Raw genomic sequence first — 13,595 nt, forward strand, 5'->3', positions numbered from 1 at the left:
AGTTCCGCAGCCTCCTTTCCAAATGATTACCGGTTAGAACAAAATAAAAGAATGATTAAAAATGTTCTTTTTAAAATGACAGTACTCTGCGCTAAGGGTGGATGAAATACCAGTTACCATGTTGTCAGATCTCGCAACAGAAACAAGCAACCTGGTCTGGAAAAATAAACTCCAAATAAGCCACTTGCTTCACCAAAATAAGCAAAAATAAGCAACATTTTATTTTCCATGTAAGGTGGGTTTATCAGCAGAGAAATCATAACAAGCATACAGTTAATTAACAGTTAAGTATAATTTTAATTACAGATCTGCTTGTCAATCAAAACTAGCAGCATAAAATCTGCATTTATGCATCATATCTAACATTAATTCAGTTAAGAATTGGAAAGAACAAAGAAATATGCTTTTTAGCATTATATTTTCCTTATATCTGGATTAACCATGTATATTTAGTAATTATACATAGTTGTTAAAAGGTCTTCATTCACAGAATGCAACATCCACAATGGACAACTATGCAAAGAAATGTGTGATGCAGTGGTTTCTTTCAGGATCAAAGCACATGTTTAATTTTTACAGGCAACGTGATGTGCAGTAGTTACAAAAATGAACTGTTATAAACCATTCAGCCTTTGGTTTCTTGTTACCTGTTATAACCGGCTACCAGCATTTAAAAATAAAGTTTTCCATCTTTGAACCGTTTTCAGTCCCTGTACCTAAACTCTTCAAGATAACTTTGTAACCCTTTCCAGCTTTAAAAAGCAACATTTCTTGATCGTAGGTCTTCTGAGATCTCTTTTTTGCCAGGCATGGTCCACATCAGCAGATGCTTCTTGTGAATACCAAACTCAAAATGTTTGAGTGCTTTTTATAAGTCAAAGTAGTAACCCACACCACCAATTTCTTTTCATTAATCTCTTTGCATTAATTGACTCAAATTACCTTTAATTACTTCATTAACCTAGGGGTATACTTTTTACAACCTACACTGTGAATGTTTGAATGATGTATTTAATATGTACAAGAACAAAGCAATTTTTTTGTGTTAGTAGTTCAAACGGATTGTGTTTGTTCATTAAATTAGATCAAACCAGATTTTAAGACAAATTTATACATAAATGGTTCATTCCAAAGGGTTCACATACTATAGTTTTCTGCTTGTATTATATTTGGCCACATTGTGTAAGAGTATGTCTTACTGTGAGAGTGCAGTGAGCAGGTCGTAGTTCTTCATCGTTTCAGCCAGAGTGTCTATCCCAGCCTCTAGAGTTAAAAGCAACTCGATAACAAAACCCTGAGAGGAAAAGATGAAATGTTTGAGTATGACTGCTGCTGTCCTATCGGTACTTCTCCAACAGTAAAATATTTCTAGCATACCTGAGCCTCTTCTCCTGGATCTCCCACAGTCTCTACCAGACGAGATAGCACATCTGACAAGGTGGAGGCTGTGAGTGGCTGTTTCAATGCTCTGAAGATCTGAAAAGAGCGACCGGCATAGTGCCGTGATGAGCAGGACAGAGCGGTCTGCAGAGCAACTTCACTCATCTCCTGCACCAACTGAACTCCTGATAAAAAACCAGAGAGAACATGCATCAGAAGAAAGACAAGAAACATTAAGTATTCCTTCAAGTACTACATTATACAGAAGAAGCTGGTTGCCCATATTATGCAGTGACTATGTAAGCTAGCGACGCCAGCGAGAGAGAGACACACGGAGCTGTGTCGACGTCTGTAATGTTATGATTTCAGTTCAGCATGTCTAACTAAAGTCTTGATGAATGTGGAACTGGCTCCCGCGTCCTGCTTTCCCAGATAAACAGAGATCTTTTACATTGGTACCGACACCAGGAAAAAGACGAAGGGCATGCTGTCTGGGAGAACCCGTCGCTGCCGTCAGCCAAGAGGCAAAGGAGCGGCTAAGGACTAGGTGGGTGGCGAGCCTGCCGGAACCGAAGAAGAGAGAAAACAAAACAATCTCTATCCCCCACTCGCTCATTCGGTCTCTGCCTCCCACACCCTTGTCTCTCTCAAATTCGAGCAGGGAAGACCATCAGATTGTGGAACGGCCGGAATGGCAGCGTCTCCCCTCCAGAGATGGGGTGGGGGGGAGGGGGGTGTAAGCCAGTCCGGATAGCACCCCGGCCTGAACCGGGCCGTGGAGGAGTGTGACAAGGAGGAGGGTGTGGCCGGGCCATAAGAATGCATGCTCGGCGTTGCCTAATCAGTGGGAGGGAGATATGGGAAGAGCCTAATTAAATATTTGTCTAATTAAAAGTCTTGTTGAATGTGGATCCGACTCCGGCATCCTCCTTTCCCAGACGAACAGAGATCCTTTACACCATTGTTTTAAAACTGACATAGATCTACTGCATATGAAAAGTTAGGTAAATTTTACACATCTTAAAAATGAGGTACTCATGGTGAGATATTTAAAATACAGAAAGTAGCGCAACAGTCAAAGGTGCTCATCTGGTGCATGTGTACATCGACCAACAATTTTAAATATACATAAAACGGACAGAACACAAGAATAAGCATTTGAACAAATTAGCTTTTGTCATGTAAAAGACTTCCTCTTACCTGATGGTGTCTGTTTGAAGACATTGACAACATGACAGAGGAATACACTAAGCTGATCAGCACTCTTGATATTGGGGTTTTTAGGAGAGACATCTTCATGGTTCCACAGTGGACCCCGCTTCCTACAGGCCAACCAACAGGGAGTTAAGAGTTAGAAAGTGACATAACAGGAAATGTCAAACACAGAACAAAACAAGGCAAAACATGCAACACAGCTCAAGCTATCTATTGAACAACCATTATTTATGAACACACTATAAAACAAACATTCTGAAACACACAGAGATCAGACAGAGCACACATACACACAAACCAACCCACACACACACACACACACACACACATGCAAGATAACAATACCCTTTCTTGTTAGACATGGCTGCAGGCAGAGGAAAAAATACAATAACTTAAAAATAAAAATACATTAAAAATGTTTCCAGGGAAACTTGACAAAAACAAATTATGTTTGGTATTTAAAACACAAACACACATTATTTAAAGGTAGGGCTAGGTGTTGATACGGATTCACAAGCTCTTGATTTATATATACTTCAGGTATACTTCAGTTATGCCCATTATGCTTGCATATGAAAAAAAATGTTTTTTTCATTATTATACAGTGAACCGTCTAACTTGGTATATTGAGAAAATAAGATTTAAAAAAAATAAAAATTTCAGTCACATTTTAGGTTTTTTTATTTCAAAATTCAATGCTTTCACTCAATAAATACTTTACTATGAAATTGCATATATATTATTGCATATTGTTACATGTTTATCATTTACATGCATAATTTGTAATATTTACAAGTATTTACAGTTGAAGTTAGAAGTTTACATACACTTAGTTTGAAGTCATTAAAACTAATTTTTTAACTACTCCACAGATTTCATATTAGCAAACTATAGTTTTGGCAAGTGATTTAGGACATCTACTTTGTAAATAATTGTTGGAAAAATTTGTCATGTCATGTAAAGACAGATTGATTAACTTTTAATTGATTATATCACAATTCCAGTAGCTCAGACGTTTACAAACACCAAGTTAACTGTACCTTTATGCAGCTTGGAAAATTCCAGAAAATTATGTCAAGCTTTTAGACAATTAGCTTCTGATAGGCTAATTGGCTAACTGGAGTCAATTGGAGGTGTACCGGTGGATGTATTTTAAGGCCTACCTTCAAACTCAGTGCCTCTTTGATTGACATCATGGGAAAATCAAAAGAAATCAGCCAAGATCTCCTTAAGTCTAGTTCATCCTTGGGAGCAATTTCCAAATGCCTTCATATACCACGTTCATCTGTACAATCAATAGTAGGCAAGTATAAACACCATGGGACCACACAGCCATCATAATGCTTAGGAAGGAGACACATTGTCTCCTAGAGATGACCGTAGTTTGGTGCGAAAAGTGCAAATGAACAACAACAAAGGACCTTGTGAAGATGCTGGAGGAAAGTATCTAGCTGGAGCTAGACAAGTATCTATATCCACAGTAAAACAAATCCTATATCGACCTAACCTGAAAGGCTGCTCAGCTTGGAAGAAGCCAATGCTCCAAAACTACAGTTTGCAAGTGCACATGGAGACAAAGATATTACTTTTTGGAGAAATGTCCTCTGGTTTGATGATACAAAAATTTTACTGTTTGGCCATAATGACCATTGTTATGTTTGGAGGAAAAAGGGAGAGGCTTGCAAGCCAAAGAACACCATCCCAACCGTTAAACATGGGGTTGGCAGCATCATGTTGTGGGGGTGCTTTGCTGCAGGAGGGACTAGTGCACTTTACAAAATAGATGGCATCATTAGGAACCCCAATCATTAGGAACCCCAAGCACAAAGTCAAGGTACTGAAGTGACCATCACAAAAGCTCTGACCTCAATCCGATAGAAAATTTGTGGGCAGAACTGAAAATGCATTTGCATTCTGTCTGGAGGAACGGGCTAAAATTCCAGGTAAGAAGCTTGTGGAGTTAAACAATTTAAAGGCAATGCTACCAAACAATAACAAAGTGTATGTAAACTTCTGACCGACTGGGAATATGATGAAAGTAATTAAAGCTGAAATATATCATTCTCTCTACTATTATTCTGACATTTCACATTCTTAAAATAAAGTAGTGATCCTAACTGACCTAAGACAGTGAATGTTTTCTACGATTTAGCATCAGGAATTATGAAAAACGGAGTTTAAATGCATTTGGCTAAGGTGTATGTAAACGTCTGACTAAAATGTACATTGAGAAGTAGAACAAGTGCTAAAATATTAATCTTTAAGAACAGGACTCCAGCAACCATTGCAGAGGTGTCTTAAGGTGCTGTACAGAGTAAAAAAAAATATTCTAGGGCTTTTAGGTGTTCTATCGATCTAGGGATTATAAAAATCAATATCAGGTCTTTCAAAAAAGACAGGAAAATCGATATTTTTACCCAGCCCCATTTAAAGGGTCAAGTTTTTATTATGAACTATTCTATTCTACACACTTTAAGAATGATCAACACCACTCCAGTCAGGCTTCCTAAGCAACCAATTGGCCCGGTTGCTAGGGTGGGTAGAGTCACGTTGAGTTAACCTCCTCGTGGTCGCTGTAATGTGGGGTGCTTGGTGAGTTGTGCATGGATGCCGCGGAGAAAAGCATGGGCCTCCACACGTCTCTACGGTAATACACCCAACATGCCACATGATAAAATGCGCAAATTGACGGTCTCAGACACGGAGGCAACTGAGATTCATCCACCGCCACCCGGATTGAGGCGAGTCACACATGTGGGTGCTCCAAATGAACGTAACAGGTTAACAACATGGAGATTAATATTAAAGACACTGGTAATATTTCCAGTACGATTGTACAATGTGATTGTAGCTCAACTTCATGCATGTATACACCAGCTTAAGACCATAACTGGCCGATCTTCTTTCTTTTCTTTAAATACCCATAATTAGTGTTAATTAAGTGACAATTACAGAGGCTTCGCACAAAATAAGATGGATAGGTTATATATGGGAGAATCAAACATCTACCTCTACCATGTTTTACCATGATGATTCAGATACTTCGAAAATTTTTGCTTTGTTCTGTGATGTGTTTCAAGTGTACTGTATATATAGCCAACATTTGGCGAGCGATCATTTTGACAAACTTTGTAAGTTGAATTTTAATAAATAATTTAATCTTGATGCGCTGCTCAGCATGAACCGCAAGAGGACGCCACATGCCCAGGACTCCATCTGAAGGGGTTTATGACTATACATACAAATTGTTTGACATACACTGAGTACTTTCTAGATAAACTTGATAATTTATAGATAATAATTTCTAGATAACTTTCTAGATAGACTTGGTTTAGATAAAAATGAATACCTACTGTACATCAGCTAATAAGAATTTTTGCCTTTTTCTTATTTTATACTATTATTTCTTAATATCTCTGTTTATTAGATTTTGATTTATTTTACTTTTACACTGTGTTTACAATTTCTCCTGTTATGCAGCGTTTCTTGTAAATTTTTCTTGCACGCCTATAATGAAAAGAGTACATTTAAAAGTTGTAAACTTGTTAACTGTCCTTAAGTTTTTTTTTAGTTTAAGTTTTATCCAAAGCAACTTAGAGTACATTTATTACAGGATTATCACACATTTTGACCAAATTAATTCCCATGACTTCTGAATGAACAAAATCTGAAAAGGGATTAAAAATATATATTTTTATATAGATTGTACTCAAATAGAGCATTTTGTAGCTAATTAAATATTTTAGAAAAAAAATTATATAGTCATTTTCAAATGTTTTATTTATTTATTTAATTATTTATCTTTCCATGACAATCCCAGTTTTAAAATGCACTGACATTTTCCATGACATGTTATTACATGGTCAAATTTCCTGAAGTAACCTCTCCAGCAAATACAAATATTTGGAATGAGGATTGTATAAAGGACTGCATATTATTGTGTGCCACAGTGAGCAAATTTAAAATGTAAAAGAAAAGCAGAAAGAAACAAATTGTTGTTTCTTCCTGTAGTAAACCCTCACCTTGAGCTGATGAATTCAATGAGGTTCTTGACCTTCTCATCTTGCTCTGCAGACAGGTCCACCTCACTGATAAGGGTTGGGGGCAGGAGAGGAAGCGCTGAGCTGCCCAGACTGATGCTAGATGATGTGGAGCTGGAGCTCAGGCCAGAGTCCGTCATTGGAGATGACTGGTGGTCTGGCATCAGCTCTGTGACACCTAAGAGATAAAGAAACACACTTTTACATTATTCTTAGTTTCTACAACTAGGGATGCACATATTTAATTTCAAGGCCATTGTCAATAACCGACCACAAGCTTGTTGTGACTGATACCGGAAATTTAACCTTTGGCATTTTAACTTTTCTAAGTAGACCAAATAGCTAAAATACAAATGGCGCTTTCAAAATTGTGTAGTCTTTTTTTGTTGGATTCCCTATGAGGGAAAAAGACTATCCCTTGACTATCTGATTGTTTTTTATGTACCTGTGAGGTTAAACTCTTGAAGAGCAGGTTTTACTGTCAGAACCCTGGGCTCATTAAGCTCACGGTTCCGCAGCAGCACAGATGCCAGTGACTGGACGCTGCTGTTGGTTCCCTGTACGACCAGCAGGTGGAGCAGTAAACGCTTACAGTGCTCATAAACCTCTGGGTGCTGATGATCTAAACCTACACACACACACACAAATACACACAACATTAGAAGCCATACTCTACAATTAACTTGTTTTCAATGGTGATGGTTTAGATCAGTGGTTCCCAAACTTTTTCAGTCAAGCCCCCCTTTACTAATCGAACAATTTTCACCCTTACTAACATTTATTACAGATTACTGTAATAAATGTTAGTAAGGGTGATGTTGATTTGCAGATGTGAAAAGTCTTGAATTAATGCTGGTGAAGAGCAGGGGTTTTCCCATTCCCTTGTCAGAACTGTTCAGAATGTAAGTGCTGTAGCCGTTTGCAATGGCTGAATTGCTCTTTAGCACTTTAAAATAGAAAATTCTCATGGAGGATTCAAATGGGTTGCAAACATTTTGTCGTCTGTGCCATGATATTGAGAGAAGCCCAGTTAAATGACAGTCATGTAATCCACTCTGCACTATCCTGTCACCGGAGCTCACATATCGAGCGAAGCTGGTTGATGCTGTGGAACGCAACTGCTCCAGCTTGCTTCAAAGATACAGTAGGATGGAGCAGAGCACGTCTCGCATGTGATTCTCGGTGGATCGCACAACACTCACGTGAAACCAGTCTTTAAGCATCCTGCACTCATCCACGTTCGGGATGAGAAGCATATGTAGTGCTTATAAAAAGGCAAAAGCTAAATTAATTTGAATGTCATAGAATTTGCTTCGGCAGACCGAAATTTCATTTTGGCGGCTGCCGAAATATTTTCAATGCAGGAAAAACCCTGTTCTCACAAAAGCAGAGTATTTAACAATGGATTTATTATTTTAAAATGTGCAAAAACAAAACAAACTGGCATGGCAGCCATCTCTCTTCACTAATGTCCTCTACAGACTCAACTAAAATATATCAATCAATTGCACTATTGACACTCAATTGGATTGAAAGCATGCTTCAAAAGTTTACTCTCATAATAATAATACAGCTTGTGTTTTTTAAATGGATTTCTCGAATCCTGCCATCTCCCTGCGCCTCCCATGCAGTGCCCTCTTGGGAGGTGTGCCTCACACTTTGGGAACCACTGTTTTAGATAATTGTCCAGGTGTGTTGTTACCTAAAAAGATGGCGTGCAGAAGCAGGTGAAGGTATGCGCTCCATTCCACTTTGACCCCATGGTCTACAATGAGGTCAGTCAGCAAGATCACTGCAATGTTACACCTGTAAAGAGTTCATGAGATGAGCTTCATGCAGCGGCCAAATATTGAGGAGATAAACAACACTGATCCTTGTGGTTTGATTCAAATGGTCTGAGAGCCGTTCAGAAGAATTTTGTCTTATATTTAAAGGCCCCCAATGATGTCAGACCCCATGAAAGCACACTGATGTGTGAATGTAAAGATAAAGTTATTTTTCACTCTGTTCACTTTTTGGTCCACATAACTGGTCTGAGTTTAGTTCTGAAAGAGGACATAAGTGTGAAGAATTCCTCATTTACGTCACATTGAGTATGTGTGTCACCTGTGCAGGGAGACTCCAGGGGTGGTGGTCTCAGGCAGGTAATCTAACAGAGGTGACCAGCAGCCACCAGTGGGTGGTAAAGGGAGGGGCTCAGGCCGGTTATGGTCCATAACCTTCAGACGCCAATTAGCATAAACGGGCATTGAGTCACCTACAGGGAGAAACAACAGGTTAATTTTTGAATGCATGTATTGTAAGAGAAAAACACATGAACTTAACACCACGTTATTGTTGGGTTGTTATTGAAGGACTGTGTGTTCAAGACCCCATGAAATGCGGTTTTCGTTCCAGTGTTGACTTATCTCCTATAGACCCTTTTCACACTTCCAGGTTTGGAACCCAGAGTAAACTACCGAAACATAAATGTATATGTGTCTGTGTAAAGAGTATATTATTTCTTATATGCTGAGAACTCGGGATAGGGAAGTTTGGGGCCCCCTGCTGGAGCAGCTGCCCCTGCGACCTGACTTCGGATAAGCGGTTGAAGATGGATGGATGGATGGATGGATGCTGAGAACTTCCCTAATCCATGACTTATAAAAGATAATTTTTTTAAATATTTATTTATGTATAAATCTGTGTTGGTTTATATGTGTTTAAAAATTTTTTTTTTACTTTAAAAAATAAATCAATAAATTCCTTCACCTGTACTTCTTGTCTTTATGACTCAGTGATCGTATTCATACATTGTTGGATCTGTGTAATTTTGTACACCTTATTGAACATATATACTGTATATTGAACCTTCTGTTTTTAGTAAAAAAAATCCATAGTTTTAGTTTAATGTGTGGACTTTTAAGGCGGTCAGTTAACACACCACAAGCCAACCTACAGGTCTAATACATTCTCAAGTCATGAACAAAGTGTGGATGTGGGTTTACCGGTAGAAATTGTAAATCGTGAATACAGCGGGAGGATGGGTATAAAAACAGGAGAAACCCGGTAAAATCGGGAGTGTTGGCAGGTATGATATTGGTTCATGTAAATGAGGAAGGGATCATCTGTTGGTTTGTGATGTTAATGTACTCACTCTTCTCCTCCTCGTAGGATCCACCTGAGCTGCTACTGTAACGGGATTCCAGTCGATGATGCTGTCTGTTCAGATTACTGTTCAGACCACTGTAGATGTCCAAATGAGTGTAACTGCACACACATACAGAATGTTTCAGTTTCATTTTTAAATTATAATAGTGTATGATGGCAACAAAATGTGAAAGATACACACATACTGAACTTTTCCTCTTCAACACAACCTATGTATAATTTAACTCTTACTTGTCCTCTATGTTGGGGTCTTTGATTTTGCTGTCATGGTGTCCATCAGGTCCAGGGACCATAGTGTTACAACTGGATGTTGATCCTGATAAGAGGTAAACATATAAAACACACTGACAGTCAGAATGAAAATATACACATTTCACCTTTACTACTGGTAATGTTGAGAAACATAATCAGAGTGGTTAAAGGTATATACCTGACGTAACAGAGGGGATCTTGTAAGAGGAAGTGATGCGGTAGTAAGGTGGGTTATCCATGTGAGTAACAGCTGAGCATACAGGGTCTGTCAGCTCCAGCTCATACATTAACTCCTCTAGCAGCTGCATCGTCTTATCCCTGCCCAGATAGACCACAACACGCTTTACCTGCAAAACACATGAAAAACAGTACATTAACTACACATTAAGAAACACAGCAGCACGTTTAGTTTCCTGTAACAATTAAATAATAATGCAAAGAAAGTTTAAGTAATAGCACTAATGCCAAGTAATATAACCAAAACCTCAATAGCAGTCAATCTGCTCAGGCAATGGGTATCTTTTTTCTGATTGGCTGGGATAGCCATCACTCACATAAGGCAGGAGACTTGGTTCACTGTTCACTCCAGACATGCTGATGAGGAAGTGCAGGATAATCTTGAGATTTTTAGGCCAGCTGTCAGCTAAAGTAGTCCAGACGTTCTCTATCTCTGACCATGCAAACTCATCTCCATACTGCAAAAAAGTAATGAAGACAAGGTTGGGTTTAAATGTGTACATCTTAGTACCATCAGGGATCCAACATATTTTGACAAATGAATTTCCATCACTTTTCCCATGGTTCATGATTATAATTATGATTTAAACACAATTTTTCCATTAGTATGTCAGACACCTACAGTATGCTTGGAATTAAAGTAAAAGTAACAAGCTAATTTAGTGCTAAAACTAAACAAACACAATGTGCTTCGCAAAGAAAATCTCAACTCTCAAAAAAATAAATGGTCATGACCTTGGAAACTCTGTACCACAGTTAACACACAGATTGCATGTATACGTTTACCTTTGCAGTCATGAACATGAGGTTATTGAGAATCATGGTAGTGGCATGTGGAGAGCCCCAGCCCTCTCCTCTCAGCCAACGCCGGCTGTTCATCATCATCATCTCTCTCTCATGGACATCCTCCTCTTCCTCTGTGGTTGAAGGCTCCTCCTGACGTCGTGCTGAAGGCTTGAAGTCCACCAGTTCCACGTTGTTCATCCAGGGCAGGAGGTAATGTAGCATCACCTGTCGGCCACCAGGGTGTGCTGTCTGCATTCTCTGACTCACCTCTGTAATGAGAATCGGTCTCATTTAACTCAAAACACTGGTGGAAATCTCATCTAAACAGAATGGCTAAGGTGGTATGCAATTCTGAACATAGCATATGTCAGGGTTTCAACTATTTTTGGCATTGACCAATCCCAGTTGTTTGAAGGATTTTTATTTCCACAGAGATAACACTCAAAAATAGCAATTTCTTGTCAAATAAACATTTTAGATCTGAGCACAACAAGGAAAATTACAGGACATTCACTATAGGAATTTCCATGATTTTGAAATGTTTTATTAATTTCCATTCCTTTTCCAGACCTGTAAATCACAATTTAAAAAATGTCCTGATATTTCCAGGTTTTCTGTTAACCGTTATCTTCTGTATTTGTACCTGAAAAGATGGGCAAAGTGAGTTCAGGGTAAGTCCGGGCAAGTTCTTCACTGAGCTGGTAGTAGGACACAGAGTACAGGTGAGGGAGGGGGGAGGCTGGAGACAAGACCCCATCAGCACGCTGGATCTCCAGTTTATGTGCGTAACGGAACAGTTTTGGCTCCAGTATCTAAAATACAGGCATAATTTAGTTAATGAATACCATGTAATTAATTCAATTCAAATTTTATATCCATTAACAACCCCTAATCAAATGTCTGGATATTCGAAACTTTATTTATTTATTCACCTGCAGTAGCTGCATGGCGACCTCATAAATGTCTCTGGAAGAGTCTGCAGCCTTAAACAGAATAAGATTCAGCAGAACCACTGTGTCAAACTGATAATCCCTGCAAAAGAGAACAAACAGAAGAAATCTATTCATATACTACATTTAAACATACAGATAGACAAAAATACAGTCACTTGCAGGATTGTTGCCATTAATCACAGGAACATTGTGGTGTGTACCTGTTGTGAAAGACATTAGCGATGGCTCTGAAGCAGCCTGCAGCGACCCTGCGTGAGCCTGTGTAGCAGCGATCCACAGCCCAGAACATAAGATTGCTCTGATCTGGATTCAGCTCTAACAACAACATCACTGCCTCACAGCCCAACTGATGAACCTGAGCACACATGCATATCACAGTTAATAGGTCTCACCTCCTCTTTTGGAAATTTAATTGACCGGTAAGGGATTTTGCAGAGATGATAACTAAGGTGGGAAAAAATAAGCTGGTTTCTGTATAATCTGCCAACAGTTTTAAAAATGTGATAAAAAAAATAAATACTTTATGCTTATATAGCTCTTTATGCCTGTGACGGGGCGACCCATAGAGACTACAAAATATGTGAAAATGTTCAAAAATCCCAGGTGCAGTTTACAGTGCATGTGTACAACCAACATAAAAAATTTAAAATAAGAAAGAAAAAAAACCAAAATAAATTACTACAAAAATTACTATATAGCCAGAAATACACTAGGGACTTATTTTTTTAAATGTATGAGCTCTCAATCTGCATTCATTTTTACCCATACTGGTACCAGTTAATCTGCAAAAATAAAATAAATCTGATAAATCTGTTGACCTATATTTAAAATTAGGGCTGTGAATCAATGAAATTTTTTTTTTACCAAATAATCGCAGTTTTCTTTCATTAATTGGGATAAATCATGGCACATCGTACATAAAACAATAAAATATAAATATATTTACTTTAAATGTTGTATACAATTACTAGAAATTGGCTCCCTTTCATCATCTCGAGATCCACCAATGGGAAGGGCATCCTTACATGATCTCGGCAGAAGTATCCAATTCCACCAAGTCTGGGTAGACAGACAGAAGCGCATGACCTATGCCAGGTAAGGCACGCCCCTTAACATAGGTGCATACAAGGACCTGCACACGCTGCTGTTCCTCAGTTGACATTCGCTTCTCGCATCCTCTGTTTTCACTCTCAGCTCAGTTGGATTATTGGACTTTCATGCTGTGGGAGAGATTCGGTCAGGCAACCGTAGATCTCTTCGCATCGCACTGAAACACCCATTGTCCAATGTTCTTCTCACTAAAGGAAGAGGACGCGACCCTCGGTGTGGACGCATTAGTCCCTCCATGGCCCAAAGTGCTGCTCTACACATTTCCTCCCCAGTGCCTGATTGCCCCCACCAAGGCCAGGGTGAGAGAGCAGAGCCCGTTCCTAATTTTGATAGCACCCAGGTGGCCCAAGGCTCTGTGGCTGGCAGAGATCATTCCTATTTTGCATGCCCAGCCGTGGCCTCTCCCATTACATACAGACCTCCTGTCTCAAGCGAATGGGGAGACTTGTCACTCTCACCCGGACAGGGTGGC

At 39.0% G+C, this 13,595-nt stretch overlaps 1 protein-coding gene across 4 annotated transcripts in view; it reads right to left on the bottom strand.

The window, feature by feature from the left end:
• LOC127622341 (protein furry homolog-like) overlaps window positions 1–13,595 on the bottom strand; it is a 163,094-nt gene that overhangs the window by 49,234 nt on the left and 100,265 nt on the right. For all 4 annotated transcript variants that reach the window (XM_052096418.1, XM_052096417.1, XM_052096420.1 and 1 more), the window contains 15 exons: window positions 12,214–12,368; window positions 11,993–12,092; window positions 11,704–11,872; window positions 11,061–11,329; window positions 10,592–10,732; window positions 10,216–10,384; window positions 10,017–10,101; window positions 9,772–9,884; window positions 8,742–8,892; window positions 8,338–8,441; window positions 7,081–7,263; window positions 6,618–6,813; window positions 2,581–2,702; window positions 1,378–1,565; window positions 1,200–1,294 (listed from right to left, as the gene is read on the bottom strand). In XM_052096418.1, the coding sequence (XP_051952378.1) occupies window positions 1,200–1,294; window positions 1,378–1,565; window positions 2,581–2,702; window positions 6,618–6,813; window positions 7,081–7,263; window positions 8,338–8,441; window positions 8,742–8,892; window positions 9,772–9,884; window positions 10,017–10,101; window positions 10,216–10,384; window positions 10,592–10,732; window positions 11,061–11,329; window positions 11,704–11,872; window positions 11,993–12,092; window positions 12,214–12,368 (2,240 nt within the window). The remainder of the gene's footprint in view (window positions 1–1,199; window positions 1,295–1,377; window positions 1,566–2,580; window positions 2,703–6,617; window positions 6,814–7,080; window positions 7,264–8,337; window positions 8,442–8,741; window positions 8,893–9,771; window positions 9,885–10,016; window positions 10,102–10,215; window positions 10,385–10,591; window positions 10,733–11,060; window positions 11,330–11,703; window positions 11,873–11,992; window positions 12,093–12,213; window positions 12,369–13,595) is intronic.

This window comes from Xyrauchen texanus, chromosome 28 (genome assembly GCF_025860055.1).
Source record: "Xyrauchen texanus isolate HMW12.3.18 chromosome 28, RBS_HiC_50CHRs, whole genome shotgun sequence".
Lineage (NCBI taxonomy): Eukaryota > Metazoa > Chordata > Actinopteri > Cypriniformes > Catostomidae > Xyrauchen > Xyrauchen texanus.